The following is a 25,676-nucleotide window of genomic DNA, read 5'->3' as shown; positions in this document are numbered from 1 at the left end:
TACCAGTAATTCTGATGATGCTGATCACGTGGTTTACCTCATTTGCATATTCCCTATTTTAAAAAGAAAAATCAGGATTTAGAATGGAATATCCTTGCAATGGCACTCATTGTTGTTTGAAAACTTTCCAAATAAGTGTGTGAACTAATTCACATTGAAAATTTGTAATTTCATACATCACATTTAAAATAACAGCAGAAAGATTAATTTACTAACCATCTTTTCCATCACATTTCACTGACTATGGTATATAACAAACCAAATGCATGTAATTAATTGATCCAGTAACACCAGTACGAGGACCAGTTCGACCATTTCGAGGACCAGTAAAAAATACCAGTAAAGACCAGCTTGAATTGGATACCAGTATGAAGACCAGTGAGACCAGTATCAACCACCAGAAACACAAGACCAGTATAAAATTCCAGCAATTCAAGACCAGTTTAACTTTTAACTGGACCAGTAAAATTTTAACTGGACCAGTATGACCAGTTAGACCAGTAAACCGATGTTCCAATTTCCAGAGTTACCAGTTAAAATTCTACTGGTCTAACTGGTCCGGTGGAACTGGTTTTTCCTTCTGGGTGTAGAGCTTAAAAATTCACCCAAATGGATGTTCTTAAGAATTGAGCATTCAAAAGAATTTGGCATTTTTAGACCTCTCAAGATCACAACGATGAGTTTAAAGCTATTACTCAGTCAAAATCCATGAAAATTTTGTCAAATGTTGCAGTATAATTAATAATTATATCCTTAAGATGGATAATCTATTTATATTGCTATTAAGTGTTTGCTCTTTTTTTTTAAGTTTAAGGGCACTCTCAGTTCTTAGAAACTGCGTGAAAGATAACAAAAACTCAACCTCAAAAATGTGAAATTACAATAACAAACTTGAGAAGTACAAAAAATTATGCACTTTATTCAAAACCCATGTCATTTTCACCAAACTTTGCAAAGTTGTAGAGGAAGGTATACCTAAGAGCGGCAAACCTTAAAAAATATGGGTTCATGCGCTTGTTTTCAAACTATCAGCACTTTTATTAGAGCAAATGTGCTTTTTAAAACATCCCAAAAAGCGCCAAAAGCTTTGTATGTATGTGAGGAAAAATTCCAAACCACTCTACCATTCATTCAAACTGGGGGTCATAGTCGTCATACTTCGCAGCACTACAGAGTAAGAGAGTATTTTGAAATTGTAGAGGAATTTTTTTTAAATGGTCCATGGAATAATTCCAGTTTATTAGCTTCATAAGATAACACATCAGATCTGCAGTTAGTGCAGATAAGGAGAAAATTAGCTAATTCCTACAGCTGATTAATCCCCTGTTCATCCATCGTGACGTCAGCGCGCAGAGTGTAAAATATGCGCAGATCATGATGCGCACAAACATAACTGCGGAAAGACCTTAAGGTCACTAGGTGAAAGTCAAAGGTCATTTTGGGTCAATCATTTTTAGAAAAGTATTTTCTAATTTTCAAGATAATGTTGAACATGAAATCTGTGTAATGTTAAACTTGAATATTATGAAAAGAGATATCAGAAATATTTTCAGATTACTGCATTATGGTCTTTCAAATCAATTAACTTTAATATATTAATATTTTTTTCATTATTATAATAGTTCTTCATCAAATTACATGAAATTTTCAGTTTATATAACTTATAATATAAAAAGAATAACAAGTTTCTCAGTCAATGTTAAAAGTCAATGAACTTAATATTTTATTATAAAATTCATGAGTGCTTCTCCCATCTTGAAAAAAATTCACCTTGTTGTTTTCAAAGTCAGCACTGCTGCAGTATTGAATCTCGTATTGCAGGCGAGACTGTGAAATGCGTTTCACTTTTTATTCTTATCTATCGATGGATTTTGTTTGATTTGCATTATAGAAAAGGCCAAATACGAAACATCCTTGATGACCGAGCCATGAGGACATCTATGGTACCTAGTCGTCCAATGACTCTATCTGGGGATATTGGTACTCCCTTGAGTAGAAGATTGGGCTGTGTTCGTGGCTATGAGTACCTGTGCCTTGAATTTGATAAAGGGGATAGACCTTCTATGCCATTTAACATGGAATCAGGCAGCATGTGCCAAGAAATGCCGAGTATGAACTGTGACACTACAGACCCAGGTAAGATAGTAGTTATGCAATCTAATTTCATTTTTCACAATATTCACAAATTTTGAGTTGTATTTGAAGTTGATTACTTTCTTGAAGCTTGTTAATGAAAATTGAAGAATTAAGGTTTCATTCTAGATTAAAAATATAGGCCCATAAGCTGTGACTGCATTCTTAATATTTGGAATCTGAATTTTTGAAGTCATTCAAACAATATTCAAACTTTCTTGTTACATTTTAAGGAAATGTACAGCAACAAACTTCAAAAGACCTCCAATTGCTGCCAGAAAAATGGTTCCAATGATTTGGCCAGATCAACATTAAAACTATTTTTACCATTCTAAACTACCATCTTGATTGTAGTTAAAATTTTGAAGCAGTCTTTAAACTGATTGTTTGTGGTTCCTGATGATTTGACCTCTATAAGACAGAAAGAAGAAATAATTATTTTTTCCGATCTGTTTTATTTATATTAAATTAGATATGTTTTGTATTGCTACTATGTTTTCTTAATAGTTGTATTTTGCTTTTTTGGAAATTTGTCATGTATGTTGATTACTTTGTATACAGTAATTAAAAGAAAAGTTAAACAACCAAACTTTGAGTTTAGTGCATTTTTTTACATTACATTGTATGGTCCTCACATTCAAAATTGTCCTCTTATCAAAATATGTTGCCCATGAGCAAAATGAATTCCTGTGTACAAATGCCTACCATACCTTCCTGCCTGTATCTATGACAAATCATACACAAACGTCAGAAATTGTATATGCATTTGAACAAAGAAATAATCATGATATAATGACACTTAGTAAACTGATAACAGCAAGCACTGCCATTTTTTCAAATTTGTTTTTACACTGTTGGATGAGTTGTTTTGGCAAAATATGTAATTTTCCATGTTAAATCAGTAAAATTGTGCCTGTGATAATAGTGGCATTTTTCAAAATTTGGTGGAAATTTTCCGCACTATAATTTCTCCGAACTTTGTCCCTATATTTGTATACTATAGGCCAATTGGATGAAATTTGAAATTCTGTTGAGGCATTCTTTTTTTCTTCTTCTTCTATGGAGTCTACAATTTGATTAAAATTGACTGTTTAGTAAAGAGAAAGTACTCTGTGGAGAACTTTCACATTAGATCTCAACTGGGGTCTCCTCTAGATCTAGCTTTAGGATTAGGCTAGGTATGAAATTAATCTTAAGTCATGTGATTTAATTGCAAATTTTCAAATCATTAGCCATCTTAGTTAATTGAAAGTGATGTATCAAAGCGCAACTCATTCTCAGGCCTCACAAAGGTGGTTTTGAATCTATGGTTTGAAACAATATTGTTTCATGCAATTTCTATTCAGTGCGTATTAAGAAAGCATCCAATAACAAACAATTAAATATTGCACAACATTATGAACCAGCTGTTCTGTAAGTTTACCAGCCCAAACAGTGCACTCATTATGAAAAAAGTGGGTTAGTTAGTGCTGCATGAAGCATGCATAAACCACAGTTTCAAACCATGGTTTACATGAAATTCACTGTTTTCTAGCCGTTTTTTAATAGGGCTATAAAACAAGGGAGAGAAAATGGCTAAAAAACAGCATATTGCTCTACAGTCTGACAACACATTGTTTTATGTATATATGTATTGTGCAGGGCCCTGGTTGACAACATTAATTGTCTAAACCACTGAACAGGCTACCCTGGGTAAAGAAGACAAATAAAATGAAATAAAATAAATGCATCACCCATTGGTGTAGTTCTATGAGACGTTTTCTTTCTCTCACATTTGGTGGATGGTCAAAGCTTCCTTGCGATTCACATAGGGAATCCATTCATCTCTGTGTCGATGTTACACTCAATGTGTGTTTCTTTCGGTGCCGTTCTCATGCATGCAGCCACGCGCTGCTTAAAGAACTTGTCAGGGGAAAGAGTATTTCATGAGAAAGTTTTGTCAGTGATTTTCACTTTCACTGATGACTTATTTCCCCTCAGCCAAGGATTTGCAGGAGTTTATAAACAATAATGAAAATCACTCCCTTTTTATTTCATGAAATGCTCTCCAGAATACCACTCCAAGATGTCACTTCGGAGTGGTCAATCAACCCTGACAATATCTAGATGCCACTTATTGAATTTACACTTTTGTCATATCAATACATATACCTCATGATTTGGGTACTGGCAAGCAATTGAAAAATGAACTTTAGATCATTATTTGTATTAATATTATTATGAAGGTAGCAGTAGAAGTAATAGTACTAAGACTACTACTAGTCGTATTAATAGTAATATTAATAGAAGTGGTAGTAGTAATAGTAGTAGTAGTAGTAGTAGTAGTAGTAGTAGTAGTAGTAGTAGTAGTAGTAGTAGTAGTAGTAGTAGTAGTAGTAGTAGTAGTAGTAGTAGTAGTAGTAGTAGTAGTAGTAGTAGTAGTAGTAGTAGTAGTAGTAGTAGTAGTAGTAGTAGCAGCAGTAGTAGTAGTGGTAGTAGTAGTAGTAGTAGCAGCAGTAGTAGTAGTAGTAGTAGTCATGTAGTAGTAGTAGTATAGTAGTAGTAGTAGTAGTAGTAGTCATGTAGTAGTAGTGGTGGTTTAGTAGTCTTCTTATCATTATCCTTATTTATTATTAGTAGTATTGCGGTTATTATTATTTTTTCTATTACATATGTTCATTAGCTATATTCATCTTTTTTTTAGAAGAAATTTTGATTTTCAGGTGGATGGTCAGGGAAAGAGTGCAACCAAGGAGAACACTGAAACAGGTGGAGGAGAGTAGAATTGAAAGAGAGGGGGGGGGGGGTAAGCCAATAAGGATATAGATGGTGAAAATTAAGGGCAAGATAATGAATTCACCCATATTTTGGGTGTAGACCAGATTTAAAACTTGGATGATTTCTATTACTGATATCATTATTACTATTCATCTTTTTATTGTTTTTATTATTTGTATTATCATTATCATCATTATCATCTTCATATCCATCACCATCTTCATTATTATTATTTTATTATTATCTATCTAATAACTTTGCAAAGGGGGAGTCAACAATAGTGAGAAACCCAGGGAGAACAATAGGTTTTCATCAACAATTGACCAAATCTTCATCTATGTTCAGGAGGGGGGGGGGGGAGTTAATAATGGGAGAGGATACAAAATATTCCTCATGGTATGTATAATTTTGTATAATCAAGAACATGTACAAGCTATAGGATAAGGAAGGTCACCATCATTCCATCATTACTATCATGATTATTGCTATCATTATGATTTCCCTTGTGCCCCTATATGCCCATAGGACATGAAGAGGAATCTGGAACTGTTGCTAGGTGGTCTCAAATCGCCCCTGGTTTCAGAAGGAATCGTAACCGGGTCACTGCCACAGTAGACGTAACCCCTCATCCTGATACAGACTTAATCCATGGCAATAATCTGTGGAGGGTTGGAGTCTTTGGTAGTGAGCGTCCTGACGGATCTGGACGAAGGTAATGGTTTATTGCAACTTAGTTGTTCTGCGTTGTACAACTATACCGGTACCCAGAAAACATATTTGTGATATGATGAATTTCTTGAGTTTTCAGTTATTGCTTGTTTTTTTTGTGACTGAATGTTGACTTGAAAACATCAATAGCACTAGCATTGACTTTTTATTTTTTAATCATTTTGGGAAACATTTCCAGATTGAAAAAATATAAATCTGATACCTAAAAATGGTATAGACATATGAGCAGAAGTTGCAACGTGACAATCTGAATGGCTCATGGTGTAATATCAATAGTGGAAAGCTATTTAAACTTAATATATGAACATGAAATTCTGTTTTATCTTCTGAGTTCTGAATGATCTTTGAAGGTTTCATCGGTGGTGCAAATTATGTTAAAGAGAGATGAAAATGAAAGGTGAGAAAAAGATAGATAAGAAAGAGAGGACCATTCTATCATGGTGAGATAGCTGAAGTCCTAAAGATGATTGTAAACCAGAAGAGATGCGATGAAGGAGCAGTGAATGGGTTGAAGAGTATCAACATCAATGGGTAAATGTAACTGTTGAAGGTTTCCATGGTGAAGAAGAAGTGTGTAAAGGGTAAATATTATAAGAAGTTGCTACATTTCAGGCAGCTTGACTGTCACTCATTAAGAAGCTTTCATTGTTAATGAAAACTGTTGATCAGCAACACTGTTCCATTCATAATTTAGATGGCACCAGAGTATTCATTAACATGTAGTAAGTGAATATAAAATGTTGTGTTTTGTTATAAGTGTTTGATAAGAAAGTTCAACAAACTTGAAAAGGGGCATCTTTGTTGGAAATGATCTGAAAGTTCTGACTCTCATGATGCATCCACAGGAATGGTGAAGTCCGAGACATCCTCGATTACTCTGGGCGTGGCCGAACCCTCCAGCCTCCAAGAGGAAGCAATCAAAACATCATTGAGCTCTCCGGTTCTTTCAATTTCCCTGATGGATGCACGAGAGGTTACCGCTATTTGTGTATAGAGTTTGATAAATCAGAGACTCCCAGCATGGATTTTTCCATGAGTCGGCCAGATCCAGGCTGTATGGAACAGCAATGTGATGGTAAGTTCAACCGTTCCCTGGATAATCTGTACATTTAATTTTTTTTTAAGAAGGAAGGATTAAGTGAGTCCCTCCCTGGATTTAAAAAGATATTTTAGGGGGCTTGTTATACTCCTTCGATAGAAACTGGCCATTATGGTGAGACAGTATTGTACTCAAATTCCCCCACCCCCCACATTTTCTTAGAATCTTCTTGTTGAGAATCAGAAAATATATGGACCACATATAATCATCTTTTTAATTTATATTTGACAGCAAAATAACTTTGTATAGTAGCCTTAAAAACGAACATACTGAAGGTTTTGGACATGCACTCATCTGAGTAATATCGCATGAATGACTAGAATGTTAGAGCAAAAGAATTCTATTATATATTGTTTCGCTCTAGCGTACTAGTCATTCATGTGATTTTCCTCTGATGAGTGTATGTTTTTAAGGCTATTTTACAATTTTGCGATACCAAACACTTTTTTATATGAAAAAATAGGTCATCATTTTGCATCTATTTGAATAACAGTATCTAAACTGTTATCGCAGGAGGGGTTAATAATGTATAATTTGTGGATTGAACAAAGTGTAATGCATTGCGACTGACAAGAATCTTTGTGTTCACAAAATATACCTGACCAATGGGACTGACAAAAAAATTCTGTCCACAAAAGATAGCTGAATAGGATTACCAAAAGAAGCCTATTTACTTGTAACTTCTCTGTGAAAGTGATTTTTTGCAGGTTATAACATTTGCCAAGTTATTTCAGAATAAACGGATCTATCAAAATGTGAAGTGGGTTTCATGGTACACCATGTATCTTTTGTGGGCTATTGTTGGTCCTGAAAAGGTGTACGGTGAAACCTGCACACATCTTCTTCTTTGCCATGGAAACCTTCAGAAGTTGGATCTATTAAAAAGTAAGTTATTCATTGACTATGACTTTCTTGTAAATGAGGATTATTTTGAAAAAGGCCAGAAATTTTAAACAAATAACAATCGGTATATAGTTAATGACTTGTCCTACACATTCAATCAAATACAGGACCTAGGGTAGATCCAGGGGGTTCTGCTACAAGTGGTAGTAGTGGTGGTAGCAGTGGTAGCGGTGGTAGCCATACTGGTGGTAGTAGTGGAAGCCATGGATCTACATCAGTTGATATCACTGGCCTGTCATGGGCACCAGTGAGGAGTCGTGGAAGTAATTTTTTTGACTCTGCGGAAGCTACCGTCAACATGAACTTTGAACCAGGGCCTACATTCGAAGGTTCAAATCTGTGGAGGATGGGAGTTTTCGCAAGTCCTGATTCTGAGGGCCAGACAGATCGACAAGATGAAACCGAGCAGATCCTCAGTAGTGCAGACAGATCAAGGACCATTCAACAGAGAAGGGGAAATACATTCCAAATAAGCAATCCTCGGTAAGAATTAGCACTGTAATTCATCTAGCTAGGTCTGCTTTACTTTATTCGAAAATGTAGACGTATAACCAAAATCCCACGACCCTTTGATTAAAATGTGAGGATCAGAACCACTACACGATGCTGCTTCTTTGCTTCTTAGAATATTTTCCATATTATAAGACCAGGTTTCTCTTTACGCTTCCTTGAACTAGGATCTATCACCAAAAGAATAATAATTCGATAAAATAATTTTTTTCATAAGTTTTGATTTATTAAAATTCAGGGACATTACTTGGACAGTTGCAAGAAAATAAAACATGGGAAAGGGGCATTTTTTCAGGGGTAGGTCCGGAATGCAAAAAAAATTGAAAAACACCTTAAATCATATAGTCTAATATGCAAAAAGGTATATAATTTGCTCTGACTGTGGGACATAATGTAACAAGACCCATGAAAGGAAATCTTATGCACTACCTTGATAAAAAAGTCCAAATTCAAACTGCAATCCCTATAACCCCACATCTCAAACCTGAACCAAAATCCCAATAAAGAACGAATAGTGCTTGTATGAAAATCACAATTATTTATGCAATTTCTGTTTATGTTGCTTTTTTTCAGGATGATTCTCGTGGATAGTGTCTACTCTTTTATGCCCATTGTGGGCTTATTGAGAATTCAGGCCCTGTGCACCCATTTATTTTTCTATATGATTATTTATTACAAATATTTAATAGAAGGGGGCCCTTTGCAACATAGACAAATATCAAACATGGTGACATATTCAAATAGAAACAAGAATAGCACATAAATGCAAATATAACTGTTTATGCACATCAGTTCATAGAATAAACAGGTTAATATGGAAATAAAAAAAGTATGATGTACTGTACAAATGAAGTCCCTTTTACAGAGCTGCCAAGTAGTACGATTTTTCCGTATTTAGTACATTTTTGCAACCAAAATCCGGCAGTACGTTTTTTCTTTTAAAAATACGTTTTTTGTATTAAAAAAAAAAAAAAAAAAAAAATCATCTCTATATGTCTCTATTTCATAAAACGTACACAAATATGGTTATTAGATCAATGTAATTTCAGGTAACTTGTTTTTTTTCAATCATTTTGTAAAAACCAGGGTGAGATATAAACAAGTTTCAATGTTTTGTTTTTTTCATCTGCAAGAGCAGTGCACGTTTTAGCTTGCATGCAGCTTGAGCGCCGTGATGGGCGAGTGCGCCAAGCATTTTATTATGAAATACACTTTTTTTGGGAAAAATACAAAATATTTATCTCACACGGTAAAAATACAGATTTTTTTGTCAAAATACTGATTTTGGGGGATAAGAATACTGAAAATGCAAAATACAACTTGGCAGCTCTGCTTTTACATCTCAGATGTCGTTTGCCATTTTTGCTACTTCTGTTCAAGTTGTTTCATGTTTTCTATGAATGGCAGCCATTCAAGAAATTCAGACGAGTGCAATTTATCTGAGACAAAACTTAATTCTGGTAGAAAGTGAGGGTTGCATTGACATCTTACATGAATGAGTATTAGATTTAGAACAACATATAAAGAAAAATGCAAAAATTTGAGATATTTACATCATTTTTCTCATGCATTTTATGCTAAAATTGTATGATTGCCTTTACTCTGTAGTGTGAATATCTCTGATGCTGGATGTGAAGGAAAGCTGTACTTATGTTTTGAGTTTGGCCAGGCCAGGAGTCCCAACCCGTCCTTCAGCATATCAGGCCCGCATGGTAATGGACAGACAAGGATATCATGTAAACGGCAGACTTGTAGAATAAGTAAGTTTATTATGTTGATGGGACTTCTCCAGATACCTATTCTTAACACCCAGCATTGAAACTGATGTATCCTTAAATGACACTCTAGAACATCTTGTCACGCATAGATAATTGACCATTGATTTCTGTATTCATTTTCATTCATTTCATTAAATATTTACAAATTTACAGAAAGGTAAAGAAAAATAACGTGTAAATCAAACTCTTAAGAAATGTAAAAGAAAAAAGAAGGTACCAGTGAGAATTACAAATAGAATTGAAACAGAAAACAGAGAAATCAACATGGACTGGAATAACCAATAAGAATATTTTTTCAGGCACAAATAAAAAAAAACCTTTGATAGAAACCATTTGCTACAACTATAGTATGTCCACATGTTCAAAGAGTAAACATGTTTAGAATAATAATCATGAAGGACAAAATTGAGTTCATATAATAAGATACAAAAGAGATGGTGAGTCTGTGATGTCATCGATTCCCTCATTTGCAATGTGCATTTGCAATGTGCTCATATGAAACTGTTATAGGAAATTAAGTGAACTTTCTAAATGCTATTACTTATTACAAAATTTGTTCGATATTTCATTATAAATTTATGATATCTTTTGAGGTGGATTTTATGTATGTGTTTAAATCATTGTGTTTATAAATCATTGCAGAATGTAACTACAAATTATTACATTTTGTTTGCTTTATCAGCAAAATCAGTTTATGTGATGAAGGTCACCCCAACCTCATCTAACCCTCAGGTAGTAGCACAAGATGATAATGATGTACGATTTAATGTCGAGGTCAGATTCGATCGGCCGAGGACTATGAGCATTACGGTAAGTTGATTTTTCTCTTTAAAGGAAAAGAGTGATGCAGACAAACAGAGAATTGACAATTGGCATGAGCTTAACTCCTCTTTTACAATCATTTTAGAATCATCTCAAAGTTAAATTGAAATTAATCAACAGAATTAATGATAAATCAAATGGTCATTAGATGAAGTTGCCAACATAATGAATGCATAGATTGATGATTAGATCCTTTAGTTAATTACATAAAATTTGAAGAAGACAGAATACCAAGTTTCTAATTGGCAATATTAAACAGTTAGTGGACCACATGGATATGGGTAATGTGATATAAGAAATAGATCTGAGAAAAATAACAAACTCTTAGAAGGCCAAGTTTACTTCTGAGTTTTGACATATTAAATTAAGTAACAAATCGTTTTTCAGGGATTTATCATGTCGACCCCCCCCCCTGGTATTGCCGGAGGCATTATGTTGGTGGGTTGTCCTTCTGTCCATCCCATTTCTTTCCATGATAACTTAAGAACCCTTTGATGGATTGACTTCACATTTGGATCATGTATATGGGAGTGCAATTGACTGGATTAGGTCTGGGGGTAGGAGGTCAAAGGCAGAAGGTCATAGAGGTCATTACATACCTTAAATGCCTTCTCATGATAACTCAAGAACCATATTTACATATTTACTTTAAACTTGAGTCATGTATGCATATTGGTGTGGGGGTGATCTGATACATTTCGCAGGTCAGGGGTTCAAGTTAAAAAAGGGCATTATATATCTCAAAATGCCTTGTACTTGAGATAGCTCATTGAGTATTTGAGTTAACAACTTTAAAAATGGAAGATGTTTGCTTACTGGAGTGACAATGATCTGATATAGATTTGGGGGAACAGAGATCAAAGGTCGAAGCTAGGTCACAAAGGTCATTCATATTCAAACATATGCATTTTTTGATAACTCAAGAACAGTCTGAAAGACTGCATGATTTCAAATTGTGTTTATGTATGCAAGCATATTGACAATACTAACATATCAAAGATGTTGTGGGCTTCCTATTCTTGGAGATTAGCAAACTAGTAAAGGAAATTAACTGGTTTATTTCTTTGCTGTTTCTTAACGTTCCTTACCCTACATACTGAATGTTAAGTACAAATAAGTTTTATCATCCAAAAGTGAATTATACCCTGATACTAATGTCAGAAATAGAATGCTGTAGACCTGCCAAGCTTAAGTTTAAAATCACATATGCAAAAATGGTGACAATGATTTCCTTAGTTTATGTATATCATAATACAGTTGAAGATGAGAGATTATGTTGAATCCATAAAAGTCTTCTTATGATTTTCAATGAATAAGAATTATATGGAATCTATAAGAAGTGATTCTCTTTAATGACTATGAGGTTAACAACATGATCAGATTAATTTGATGGTTTCACAATATCAGAATGAATTAAGCAATATAGTTAAAATCTGGCAGTGGCGGAGGCTTAGATTTTGAGTGTGCAGTTGAGAATCCATCTAGTTTACCAATCTATTTTGACAATGCAATTTTAACATTTTTATGATTTTCACCCATTGTTACAGGGTACTGATCTCTGGAGAATGGAGGCCTGGGCTTCAAATACCAATAGAGCAAATGGAAGGAAACTATCTCACTCCACTCAGATCCTGAGTAGCGACTTTGTACGGGATACTGTGGTTACCAAGGGTACCGACAGTTCAAGGATTGGCGAATTTTCGTTTACGGTACTTCCAAACATTTTGTAATAGATTGGTGTACAAGAGTGGTACTTGGTCCATTCTTGTCTGTGTGCTATTGAAAGTGCAAGGGGTTGGATGGTTATAGCTGCATTCAGGGCAGGTTTCAAAGTCAATGTTTCTGTGGGAGTGACTTATCAAATGAGAAGTCACCAGAATCATGTTCTCTTTGAAACGGCTCCAAGTATCCGATACTCAGAGCTGCCAAGTAGAATAGATTTTCCGTATTTAGTACTGTAAAATGAGAAGAATACTGATAGTTCCATGCAGAATTCTGATATCTAAAGTTTCAGCTTTATGTCTTGTCCTATGGTATTTCTTTGAAAACAGTGATTTTCTCCACCAAAATACTGATTTTCAGTTTTAAAAATACTGAAATGTTCCTGTTCAGGTTGGCAGCGGCTCTGGATATTGCTCTTGATTTTATAGCACGAGTTAGGCTAGGCCAGCTCATCAGTGTCACCACACTTGGGCTACTGGTGTGCCTTACTATCTGTACCCACACAGACATGAATCCCGCCAAATAAAGATTCTCATGATTTTGTATTTTATTCATTAGAGACTCATGCAACACGATATATATATCGTGTCTGCATATATTTCTGTTTTGTAGGTAGCATATGATAAAGACAAAAGCATAGATCGTAACATCTGAAGTTATGATAACCTCCTTGGACATCTCCTAGGGAGAACAATGAATGAACTGTCCAAAATAACCCTCATAAGTTGCAAAAAGCCTTTGTCCATTATTTGCTACCTCATTAAATACAAAGCATAGTTCTGCATTAAGTATGTAGGAAAAATACCCCCAGTTAAAAGATATAATTTTTCATGTGCGTATACATATGTAAGTCATTCTTGGCTTCATTTATTTGGTACCTCTATTATGCATATTGTTATCTTACAGAAAAAATGTTTAATCTCCAAATAAATCACATCAGATATACAAAATTTTCCATCTTCCCATTCAACAAGACTGATCCATGTTATACATGTACATGGATCTATATTTAAACTTCAAACGAATATGATCACTTGTTATAGGAATTCATGATTCCAAATACAAAAAGTAGGCCAGTTAAGATTTTGGGTTCAGTTTGGTTTGCTATTATACACATGGTGAATGGAGAAGGAAAGAAATATAATGAAATCATTTCTCATGATGTGAACTCACATTTCATTTCAGAACCTTGAACATACAATTGATATGAGACCTGATGTGACATGTAAGCAAGTGAAGTTCTTATGTGTCAAGCTGCATAAGGACAATCCACACCCAGATTTTGAACTGCAAGTGAGAGACAACGACCCTGATTTCCTTATGGGCTGCCTCAAACTCCAATGTGAAGGTAAGACAATTATCATTTGATGATACTATGTGACCGCCCAATTAAAAAAAAAAAACTTAATAAGCCAGCGAATACAAACTCATTTCATGGAGCTTATTTTCAAGCTTTAAGAAGATAATATGTCTTGTCAAAACTGATCAAGAAAGTCCCATTATGAAATGAACTACTTGGTTCAATGCAGTAGAGATTTTTTAGTTTGAACCTAGAGATTCATATGTACAAGCATGAAATGTGGATAAGGAGTCAGATCTGTTGAAACTCTCAACAAGCAGGACAAATATTCTTCAAATAATCTTTTTATCAAAACATTGTATTCTATATGATTTCCTTGCTTTATATTGTGACATTAAGTAGGTGAAAAAGAAACTTGACACTGCATTTCAAACTTTATTCATGCATGTGTATTGATGTGGACTCATGCAATTATGATCAAATTAGATGATATTTAAGTTGAAACCAATATACAAAGATAATGTTATTGATGAAAAAAATGGAAATCCATATAATCTGAGAATGAAAATATTCCGAAAATTCATTTTGCCCAATTGATCGTGGGCCCGGCAGCCACTGTGCAGCGCCAGATCGACACGGCTCTATCCCTTTAATGTTGAACACCAAACAGGGAAGCAGCAACTCCCATGTTTTTACGTCTTTTTGTCTGACGCGGCCGAGGTTTGAACTCCCGACCTCCCGGTTGTGAGACAGATGTTCTACCAACCAAGCTAACACACCAGTATATGTTTGATATATACTAACAAGAAAATAATATCTTTGGTACAAGGGGACCATAAAATAGCTGCTAATGGGTTGTGGCACCCTTTATATATTACTGTATAACTCTTCAGAATAAATGGATACATGCTAACATGTATTGTCTAAGGACTACATTCAATACTGACAACTAGTACAATTAGAGTACTATGGGCACATAAGTTTGAATTAAAAAAACAACAAAAACTATTTGACATATTTACATGTGTAAGGTTGAGAAAATTATAAGTTCGGAGTAGGACATAACGTAAGTCCTAAGTTGTAGCTCAAATCAATCAATCATCAAACCAAAGGGGACATAAGTGAAACTAGAAGAAGACACAAAATGAATCGAACAGAAATCGAAGAAGTCTAGTAGTGCACTGATTTAATCTCAGGGCTTCTTTGCCCCGGCCAACTTTGGATCACACAATAATTTACCTATATTCAAATCAAGTAGAGTCGACCAATAAAAATCAAATGAATGGAAGGATCGAACGACAATGTAAAATATCTTCCAGAGCAAACTAATTTGTCATTTCTTTTTGTTCAAATTCTCATGAGACAACATTGGTTTTTGAGTGAAGACCTACGCAGGGTTCATTATTCAATAGTGCCAGAAACTTTATTGCCATTGTAATATGGAAGAGTGATATATTGCCATTTCCTACCACATGACTGTTGTGATAGGGTGGGGCTATAATCACCTTTGGTAATACTACTAGTTATATTATTATTGATAATAATTGTTATTTATATACTATTGCACCCACTTTAAAATGACTCATTCTGTCCCCTTTTGGCCCCTGGATTGTGGTGTATTCGGTGAGATGAACATTATGGGACACTAACTATATTGCTTGCATATAGAATTCCATTAGTGGAACCTTTATGAATCCTAACTTCAGTCAGGGGTGACACTAGGGCGATTGATAAAAAACAGAAAAGAAAAACAAAACTTGAAAGGAGAAAAGAAAAGAATAAAGTTAGAATAACTGTACAATATTCTAATTTTTTATCTAAAAACCAAAAAAACTAAAAATTCTCACCATATGACAGAGTCCTGGGAACAATTTTTTTTTACTGGAGTTGCTGATGTAAATTTGAAAAGCCCCCCCCCCCCCCCACAAAAAAAGGGTTTCACTACAAAACTGCGATCAAATTGGTTCCGAGAAATTTGAAAAGAAAAAAAGGTTTCAGAACAAAACTTAAGGTCATTTTCGTTACATTTTTACACATCTTCCAGAATACCTTGGGGTGTTGCCTATGGAGAATAATGCACACAGCACCCCCGATTCCTAGGGCCATGCCCTATGGTCGTCATGCCCCTTCTATAAAAATATACCCTGGTGCTGCTGGAATTTTACCAGGGTTTATTTCATTAATCAAAATCCTAAATTAATTTATGTTTCTATCAATTAGGTGTTAACATGACTGCTGATTTGCTCTCAACCTCAACACCCTCTCGTGGTATTGTCCATCCCACACCCCTTCCTTCCCTTCACCCTTCCCCACTTCCTTCAAATCAAACAGCCTCGTCCGAGAAGATGTTCGTGGTCAATAATATAGGAATAACTCGGGAGGTGAACTCGGCTGTGCAGTCCGGTAGAAACAATGACATGCTCCTCAACTTGAATGTGGTTAATGACAGGGGAACCTCTACCGAAGTCACCGGACAACCAGGATGGGCTGTTCAAGCTTGGGGCAGTTCCAAGAAAAATGGAAAGAAGGCAAAAATTTCTCCCGCTAATCTAAATCTTGGAGCGGAAAGGCAACAGAATTTTGACAGGCGAACCCCGGTGAGATTCAACAGGATTCCCTACACTCTTGATCTGAATGATGGCTGTCAAAACGTAAAATACTTGTGTGTGAAGCTCTCTAAAACAGGACCTGGCTTCACCTTGAAGGGTAGACCAAATAGTAAATCTCTCACATCATGTACAGCTTTGACATGCATGGGAGACCAAGGTAGTACCCCATCTAGAGATACTGGTAAGTCAATAGCCTGATCTGAATGGCAGATTTTGACAGAGACTGTCTGTTGTCAAATTCTGAAAATCCAGAGATTGTCATTTAATATCCTTATGTAATGATTTTTTTTCACTGTTTTGCTTACTTGAATAGATTCAGGTTATGTCAATTTTAGTCTAGTAAATGTCCTGGAATTCACTTGTTTCTATCCTTTTGAATCATTTAAAAAGCACCTATTATATTGATGATAAAATTTGTCATTTTCATCGTTCAAACTCTTTTTTGACTGATGAGTTTGGCTTTATAATCCTAATCTTGGCTCAAATCTTGGGATGAGGGTACTGTCATTGCAAGAGGGACACCATGCTCGTACACAAAAGCAAGTAAAAAAAAACAGTGGTCAAGGAAAAGGGTATAATTTTCAGCAGCCTGCATAAAGGGCTTATATTTCACCCTTCCGTGAAAACAGAATGTTTGGGGCATTATTTATGGTATGAGAAAACAAACTGAAAGTATTTGTATATGATTCTTCAAGTTCCAAGTAAGATTATTTTGCAGGTCCATTTTTAAGTCCATCTACAATCAGGTGTCCATCTCTACAACAGCTTCTGTTGGTTCAAATCCCAGTTTGAGCTTTCATTTCATGCTAATTACAATGTTACATGCTTAGAAACATTAAGTATGAAGCTCCACATAAACTATTATTATTGTAATAATGCATTGAAATACATTGCGTACCCAGAATGCATTTGTCTTCAGCTATGAAGCATGAATGTTCTATTTGTTTGCGATAAAACTCTTTTTCTTAAATTTTGCGCAGGCCGTGGACAAGGTGCTGGACAGGCTGCTGAACGCCCTCGAGTGGAATGGGAATCATTGGGAACTAGCATGAACTACCCACAGACGACTGGAGAGGTGAAAGTGACCATGGACGCCACCATGGGATTCACAGCGAATTCTGGAGTGCCTTCTGGTCCTGGTTTGTGGCACATGGCAGTCTTTGGCAGCCGTGAAGATTCTGATTCTACTCATGATAAGTTTGGATATACAGGCAACGTTCTAACACCCAAACAGGCAAAGACCCGCATTGCACCTGGAAGGTCTACCACTATCAGCGGAATTTCATTCAGAATGGATATGTCTAGTATGATATATTTTGTTGCATTCTCTTTCAATTTTCTTTTGTTATTGTCATTCTAACATAATTTCTTTTGCAGAGAATTGGTAGTTTTTATAAACATTTTCTCTAAAGAATTTTGATACAATTTTATTTTGAAGGAATCAGGGAAAGCTAGCAAAGACTATCGATAAAAGATGTTGTCTTCTAATGTAATATATCGATAAAAGATGTCTAAAATATTGTAACATACAGTTTGATTGATTGGTTTGAATAAACCTTAACTTTGATTTGAATTTGTTCTTGTGATAAGAGAAGGTACATTTGAAAGATAAATTTCAAACAATTGTTACATACAAAATTTTATACCATTGTCTATTGGAAACTGGTAGTGATGCTGACTGATTAATGGAGGATTATTTCGAAATCTGTGAACTATATTTGGATACTTAACATGACAACATATGAGTCGTATTCAGTACTGTAGCCATGGCCGTCACCGGGGGGAGGGGGTGCGGTGGGTGCAAAAGCACTCCCCCGTCCTACCCCCCCTTTTTTTTGGGGGGGGAGGGGTTGGGGGCTTGGGGATCATTGCCAAGTTGTGGGGAGGGGAGGGGGAGTAGTGGTAGTTGTTTTTACAGGGGCGACCTGTCATTAGAATTAGTTTTATTATTCATATCTACCTTAGATTATATGAGCAGTTATAGTCACAGTGCGTCAAAGCTCATACCTAGCGCCGTAATAGCGCACCTCTAGCACTAGCCTACATTAACTCAACAATGCATTAACTAAAACATGTCCTCCTATTGGCAGTTCAAAAATAAGAAAAAAAGGGGAAAGATAAAAAATAATATAAAAGGGAGGAAAGAAAACAGGAAGAAAAATAGGAAGAGGAAGAAAAAGTGAATGAAACAAGGGGAGGGGAATAATCTGAGAAAAATCAGGTCATTATATTAATAAAAATTAAGCTCCCACTTTGTGATCGCATTGCCTTGAGGGAGATGATAATCTGCTTAAAGGGGAATGCAACCCAAATAAAAACTTGTTTTTATAAGAAAAAGAAAAATCAGACAAGTTGATAGGTGAAAGTTTGAACAATATCATAATGGTTAGTCGCGTGCATTTGAGTGTCCGAAAGTCCACACACACAGCTTCAACACAGGGAACAGCTGTTTTCATGAACGTAATATTGCAGAAATCAGAATATATCTTTATAACTATTAATAATCTCACACCAGATTGATAATAGTGTGAAAATTTTATCAAATTCCATTAATTTAATGTAAATATTATTACAATTAAGTCACTATTTACGTCTCGCTGTTGATTTGAAAGTGTCCATGTTCACAAATCTTGTTATGACAAACGGTCGAAAACCACCCATATTTTCGAGACACCAGCACCTTTGATTTCCCCCTGGAATATCCCTTAGAAGGGTCAGAAAGGTCGAGATTGATTGTCATCTCAATGCTAAATAGATTACCTACAGTTTGATGTATAATACTTTATGACTGGTGCAATGGTTACATCTCATTTTTCTCCCAAACTTTGAGATCGAGCAGGCAGAACATGGCATATTTCTGTGTACAACGTCACGTGACTAACGTATGGTAGTTTCTGTTCCTAGACCCTTTTTATTTGAAACAATTAATACAGTCCAAAGAAAATTAATTAACGCATTCAATGTTGAAAGTAACAATGTTCTTGTACTATAAAGCTTTGCCTACTAATATTTATAATATAGCTACAGTTTGAGGAAGCAAATATCGAGCCCGGAATTGATTTTGATTTGCAATAGGGTCTGAGTAAGTATGCTATATACTAGCAGGCTAGCATCGTCTGCTACGTAAACCAAATGAGCGATAATGACCGAAACTAACCATTATGTAGACAAACAACAAGAAAGTTATGCATTTAAAAAAGTTGTAAATATTGGTAATCACTATACTCATGGAGACTTCAAATTGGCCGCATATGGGATGTCATAGTGATGTAAGGCAAGGACTACTCTTCCATGTACTCCAATACATATTATGGCTAAAATGTCATTTTTCCAAAAAGTTTTATTTCAAATTATAATTTTCTTTCATGAGGACATTAAACAATATACTACCTTGGTTATATTTAGATTACTGCCCCAGGGGAATGGGTACTTAAAAACCACAAATCCCTGATAATAAAGTACATGGCCTATGGGAAAGTTGTCCTTGCCCCTTGTCATAATTTACTTACCCAGTTGCCAATTTGAAATCTACATACTATTAGTGATCTCAATTTTAAAGCATGCAGCTATAACTTTCTTATTGCTTGTCCGATTTCTTTCAAACTTTCACCATTCTGTTTAATTTATTTTTCTCCTTCCCAACATAACATTTTATAGCCAAGGCTGGATTCCCCTTTAAGAAGATATTAAAGCAAGGGGCTTGTAGGATATTATTTGCAAGTCAACATGCACAAATTATACTGCTCGTGAATCAATTAAGTTTGATAACTTTGTTTCAACAAGTAAGGCATCCTGATTTAAAAAGTGCTTAAGTTTACTGCTCGTGCTACGCGCTTGTATTATTTGATTAGCGAGATGTCCCCTTTTAGGTGAGTAGATCTATATAAAATGTTTTCATCGCTTTGCAAAAGCGATACAAATATGATTTAAAAAGTTTCTTAGAATGTCACATTTTGGCGTATAACTCCCAAAAAGTTTTCAGCTTGCGCTTCGCGCTCGTATCATTTATATTGATTTATCCTCTTCATCGTGTTCCTACACATGAAACAGTGCTTATCGTGTTCGCTTTGGGTCAGTAAATGACAAAATTTCAGCTCGTCTTCCGACTTGCATTAATTGTTAAATGAGATACTACTCTGTATTTGAAAACATACTTAGACTGTCCATTTTTCACATGGGTAATATTAAAAATTTTCAGCTCGCTCATCACGCTCGCATTATTAATTTAGGAAGATACCCATTCATTTCAGGATGAAAAAAGTGTCCCTTTTGAAGGTCTGAATCTCCCAAAATTTCAGCTCGTGCATCGCGCTCATTACTGAGATACATATCTTGTTCTTTAAAAACATGATGATGCTTAAACTTGTCAGTTTTTCAGGTCTGAATATCAAGGTTTTTCAGCTTGGGCTTAGTGCTTGCATGAATTATTTAATAACATGTCCATCATGTTCAAGATTACAAAAAGTGCGAATGACCAGTTTTGAGTATAAATTGACAAAAAGAATTCAGCTCATGCTTTGAGCTTGTTTACTGTATTATTTATCACAAAAGTGCTTAAAGTGTCCAATTTTTAGGTTGGAATAGCAAAAATTGTCAGCTCGCGCTTTGCACTTGCATCAATGAAAAAAAAATACCTATCTTGTTCACATTTACATAAAGTGCCTAAGAGTTTCAAGCTTTCAGGTCTGATTATCAGCAAATTTTAGCTCGCGCTTCATGCTCGCATTATTTGATTGATTTAATATACGTATCTTAATCAGTCACTGCAAATAGTTCTAAAATGGTCCCTTTTCTGGTCCATATATCAACAAATTTGGTTAACTTAAAACTGCATCTTGTTCATGATTAGAAAAAATTGCTTAGAATGTTTGATTTCTAGGTTTTAATATATCCATAACTTTGAGCTCGCATTTGGCACACATAATTTATAGGTTTTAACTGATCTTGGTTGTAAGAATATAATTAAGATGTACTTTTAAAACTTCAGTCTTGTTAGGACTACCACCTAATGCTGGATCGGCCCCTGGTAGATCGGGTATTTTTTCTTTTTCCTTATAAAGCACCCCCCCCCCTCTTAAAAAAAGCTGATGACGGCACTGTATAGCTGTGCATCAATTGGAATCAACCTTAATTTGGTTTTCACTGAGGGGCCCTTTAAATCAAGGTTCCCTAATAAGGGGAACTTAGATTTAATCTAGTTTCACAACTAATAATCTCTCAATTTTCGCAGCATTCTCTCACCATATATTTTCACAAATGCTGTTGTTTATGGGAGATAGATGCCTGAGGTCCCCTTCCTGTTATATGCTGTTACAAGCTTTGAATTTGAAAAAAACATGTTCTTGGAGATTGTCAAAAATGAAAATATAGAGATGTACCATGATACGAGCAAGAGCTATAGAGGTTGAAACTGTATATTTTTTTTGTCTATGAAGTACAATCTAGTCTGTACTTGCATTGACAATTTTGGGGACGACATAAGGTGTCTTGACCCAAGGTGTCCAAGGTGTGAATTTACCTTATTGTCTCACCTGAATGAAGTTCGGTAGAGACCTTGTAATCACTATTCCTGTTAGTCCATAGTCCTTTGGTCTGATAAAAAATGTTAAAGTTTTTATTCAACTTCCTCTCATTGCTTTATCTTTGCATCAATTGTGTTCATACTTGGTAAATATGATCCTTGGGTAGTAGCACATGTGACCCCATGGGAATAAGGGGGTCAAATACCATCTAGGAATCATAAGATCAAATGATATGAGTTCATGTTCATCCTTTTTTGAAGTTTTTGTTCAACTTGCTCTCATTTCTTTATATCTTTATCAATTTTGATCACACTTTTTTAAAATGATCCTTGGGTGATACCCCATGTGTGCTGTTGAGGAATGTGGGATCAAAAGCCATCTAGGGGTCAAAAGGTCAGGTTTTTATTCAAACTGTCTCACTTCTTTATTTCTGCATCAATTGTGTTCACACTTGGTACAAATGGTCCGAGGGTAATACAGCATGTGTGTTCATGAGGATGATGGGGTCAAAAGTCATCGAGGGGTTAAAAAACCAAATGATATGAGGTCATGTCCATCCTTTTTTCAAGATCTTGTTCAACTTGCCCTCGTTTCTTTATATCTGCATCAATTGTGTTCATACTCAGTACAAATGAGCTTTGGGTAATACCACATGTGTGTTCTTGAGGATGATAAGTTTGCAGGTCATGTAGGGGTTGAAAGATCATATTGCATCTTTTATTGATCACGAAATCAGGCGACCACCACCTTGTGTATATATATCTAAAAACCTTTGGCATTTTTTTCCTCTTTTTATGCAGGGATCGGTTGTGCTCCTTATTACTTTTTGTGCATAGAGTATGGCAAAGGAACCAGCGATTCCTATGACATGGCATATCCGCGAAATGACAGAGGCGTCTCATGTGAGAGACGACAATGCAGTAGTAAGTATGTTTGGACATATTATGAGAAATCAATAATTGACCGTTAAGAGTGCAGCCATCCATCACCAACTCAAGTAGGAAATCAAAAAGAAGAGTTGAGAAGACAAAAATGAAGACCCACTCTCATGAGCATTCTTATGCAAGGGCATACAAAATACAAAGCACATACAAATAACTAGATAATGATGATATGGATAATGAGGTGACTAATGTGATGACTAATGTTTGTGTGTGTAAAAGTGTAATATTACTCTAGTCTATTCAGCCTTTTTTCTTTCACTTTGCAGACTAACAAGCCTGCAAATACATAGAATCGTTCATTCGGATAGCTGAGGAGTTTGCCAGATGCTGTCAAGTCATCTCTCGGCACATCGTTTGTTCAATTATTATCTAGGCATCTTTTTATCAAGGGGGCATGAATGGTTTTCCGGATTCCCACATTTTGCAAACGTATCACTGATAATTATAAAACCATGTATATTATTTTAGTAGTTCATGGTTCATATTTTAAATTAGACAGCTTCATATGCTCTTTTATACTTTTACAAATATGAATTATCTAATGTTACCTCTTGTACTGGATGGTACCCATCCACTCTTTTTAATTCTTTTAAATGAAACACATTGAATAGTAGGTGTTCTGCAACCGCAATGCTTTACTGTTTTCTCAACCTTCATTTTAGCAAAGTTTTCTTTAAGATATAAAAATTAAGATTCATCTCTCTCAGCAATTTACAATAGAACCGTAAAGTTGTTAATGTAAACCTTGAATTGAAAACTATGATATGACTGTAACCATTTTATATAGATTTTGTAACAATATTTGGTTCAGTCTGAATTTTCATTGTTTTTGGACAGTGAAGAAATTCTTTGATTTTTCTTATCCTTGTACATCAATACTATGATAAAACCTACGTCATGATTCCCAAGGAAAGTTTGTTTGTACTTAAGCAAATGTGAATGTAACTCACCCCCAATATGAAATGTAAATTTGTATTATTCTTGTATATAACAGTAATCACACTTGGTGTTTATATAAAATGCTGTGGATTTTTTTTCAATACAGAAAACTTTCCCCCATGATGAATGCATTTTATACTGCAACTAAAATGCTGATTTATTGCATAGATCATAATTCATTTCATTAGTATGTTGTATTGATGAATAAACTGCAGGAGGTATCAGTAAAGGTATTTTCAGCAAATTTATGGCTGAACACAGAAGGGATGGGGGCAAGGAGGCAACCTTGGGATACTATAAAGATATTTTTCTATTGCTGTGTATTGCAATTGTACACTAAGCTCCCAAGTAAAGTGAGAACTTGTGAACACTGTATTTTTCCTTCCTTAAATATACCTACTCCCAACCACATCCTCTCAGAAAAATTGCTGTGCATGATCATGAAAAGGTTTTTAAAAAAAGAAAGTGTCATGTAATCATTATCAACCCCCTGTTTCCCTTCCCCCAATTCATTCACTTCACCCAACCATAAAATCTGTTGAAAGGAGTGTAATGAATCTCAATGTAAGATAACTTATAATAATTGGATGACAAGAAAGATGAAAGCCAACTCTAAGATATATTATACCCTAATTGGCTCCTTTTTTTGCAGAGCTTTAAGTATGAAAGGTACGTTTTAGGACTTAGAATTAGATTGGATTCAATCTCCACCTATCTCCATTCATAGTAAGTTCTGGTTTTTTTTGGCTGCATGTGGCATATGTTTTGTTCAATCTGTTATTGATAGCCAATGCTATAGCTCTGATTCTATAACAAAGTATTCATACAACCGATCCAAATGCCCCATTTCAGACAATTAGCCAGCAACTTGCCAGTAATTGATCGTTTTTCATTCTTTTTCTATTCCTCAATGCAGATTTTGCAAAAGTTATAGTCCATGATGGACAATTATTATTTGCCATCTTTGATCTTATATTCCTATCTCTCATGTATCACCTTTTTTTATTTAACCAATATGCAACTTGAAAAGATGGATGCTTTTATGAATTAAAGTACATATCCTCTCCCTGAACAGCTGAAGCTTCTTCACTTTTCATTTCCTTTGTCATTTATGAAGCACATGAGATCAAGTTTGCTGTTTGTGAAAATAGTAAATGTACAAGGAAATATCCTGTCAAAATTGGCTGAAAACTTACTAAATCATAATGGTTATGTATTTATGGTTATTTTTAAATAACCTTCCCCCGGTTTCCCCCGCACCCACACAAAAAGGAGAAGAGGAAGGGAGAGAGAAAGGAAGTGCGGAAGGAGATAAAGTGTAGGCTAAGAAGGGATATGGAGAGGGAAAAGGAAGGAACTTAAGAGAGGAAAAGACAGATACTTGAGAAAGGAAATTGCGGGATAGAGATACAGAAGCAAAACAAAAAATCCACTCTCATTATTTAAAATTGCCCCCCCCCCTTTCCCCATGAAATTCTGGATCCGCCCCTGCTGTGGTGCTCCTCCTGTCTATGTCTTCCATCCTGGAACATGGAGATATACATTGGCGGCGGAAGCCAAAAATTTTAGGGGGGGACCACAAAATTTTTTTGACAAGCAAAAAAAAAAGAAAAGGTTATCAACCAAAAATCTTAGGGGGGCGCAGGAAAAAAAAATTGACAAGCAAAAAAAAAAAAAAAAGGTTATCAACAAAAAATTTAGGGGGGGGGGTCGTCCCCCCACCTAAAATTTAGGGGGGGACACGTCCCCCCCCCCCCCGCTTCCACCGCCTATGGAGATATATGTATCATATCGACACTAGAGCCATCGCTCGAACTGACGCGCGTACAATATGTTAGTTGCAGCTGCGTACGTGTAGAGACCAGGAAGACTCGTATATTCAAATCCACGTGGTTCACTACGTCTCCCA

At 35.4% G+C, this 25,676-nt stretch overlaps 1 protein-coding gene across 1 annotated transcript in view; it reads left to right on the top strand.

The window, feature by feature from the left end:
- LOC129255826 (uncharacterized) overlaps positions 1–24,836 on the top strand; it is a 72,535-nt gene extending 47,699 nt beyond the window's left edge. Inside the window, exons 19-30 of the mRNA XM_064097959.1 lie at positions 1,892–2,136; positions 5,416–5,602; positions 6,465–6,694; positions 7,729–8,104; positions 9,740–9,891; positions 10,592–10,719; positions 12,279–12,440; positions 13,639–13,801; positions 15,974–16,543; positions 17,343–17,666; positions 22,685–22,807; positions 23,095–24,836. Coding sequence (XP_063954029.1) covers positions 1,892–2,136; positions 5,416–5,602; positions 6,465–6,694; positions 7,729–8,104; positions 9,740–9,891; positions 10,592–10,719; positions 12,279–12,440; positions 13,639–13,801; positions 15,974–16,543; positions 17,343–17,666; positions 22,685–22,807; positions 23,095–23,099 — 2,665 coding nt within the window. The 3' untranslated portion in view covers positions 23,100–24,836. The remainder of the gene's footprint in view (positions 1–1,891; positions 2,137–5,415; positions 5,603–6,464; positions 6,695–7,728; positions 8,105–9,739; positions 9,892–10,591; positions 10,720–12,278; positions 12,441–13,638; positions 13,802–15,973; positions 16,544–17,342; positions 17,667–22,684; positions 22,808–23,094) is intronic.
- The last annotated feature ends 840 nt before the right edge of the window (positions 24,837–25,676 follow it).

Source organism: Lytechinus pictus, chromosome 3 (assembly GCF_037042905.1).
Source record: "Lytechinus pictus isolate F3 Inbred chromosome 3, Lp3.0, whole genome shotgun sequence".
In the NCBI taxonomy this organism is placed as follows: domain Eukaryota; kingdom Metazoa; phylum Echinodermata; class Echinoidea; order Temnopleuroida; family Toxopneustidae; genus Lytechinus; species Lytechinus pictus.
Note: the sequence above shows the minus strand (reverse complement) of the source record. Positions and strands in the feature narration are given on the sequence as shown.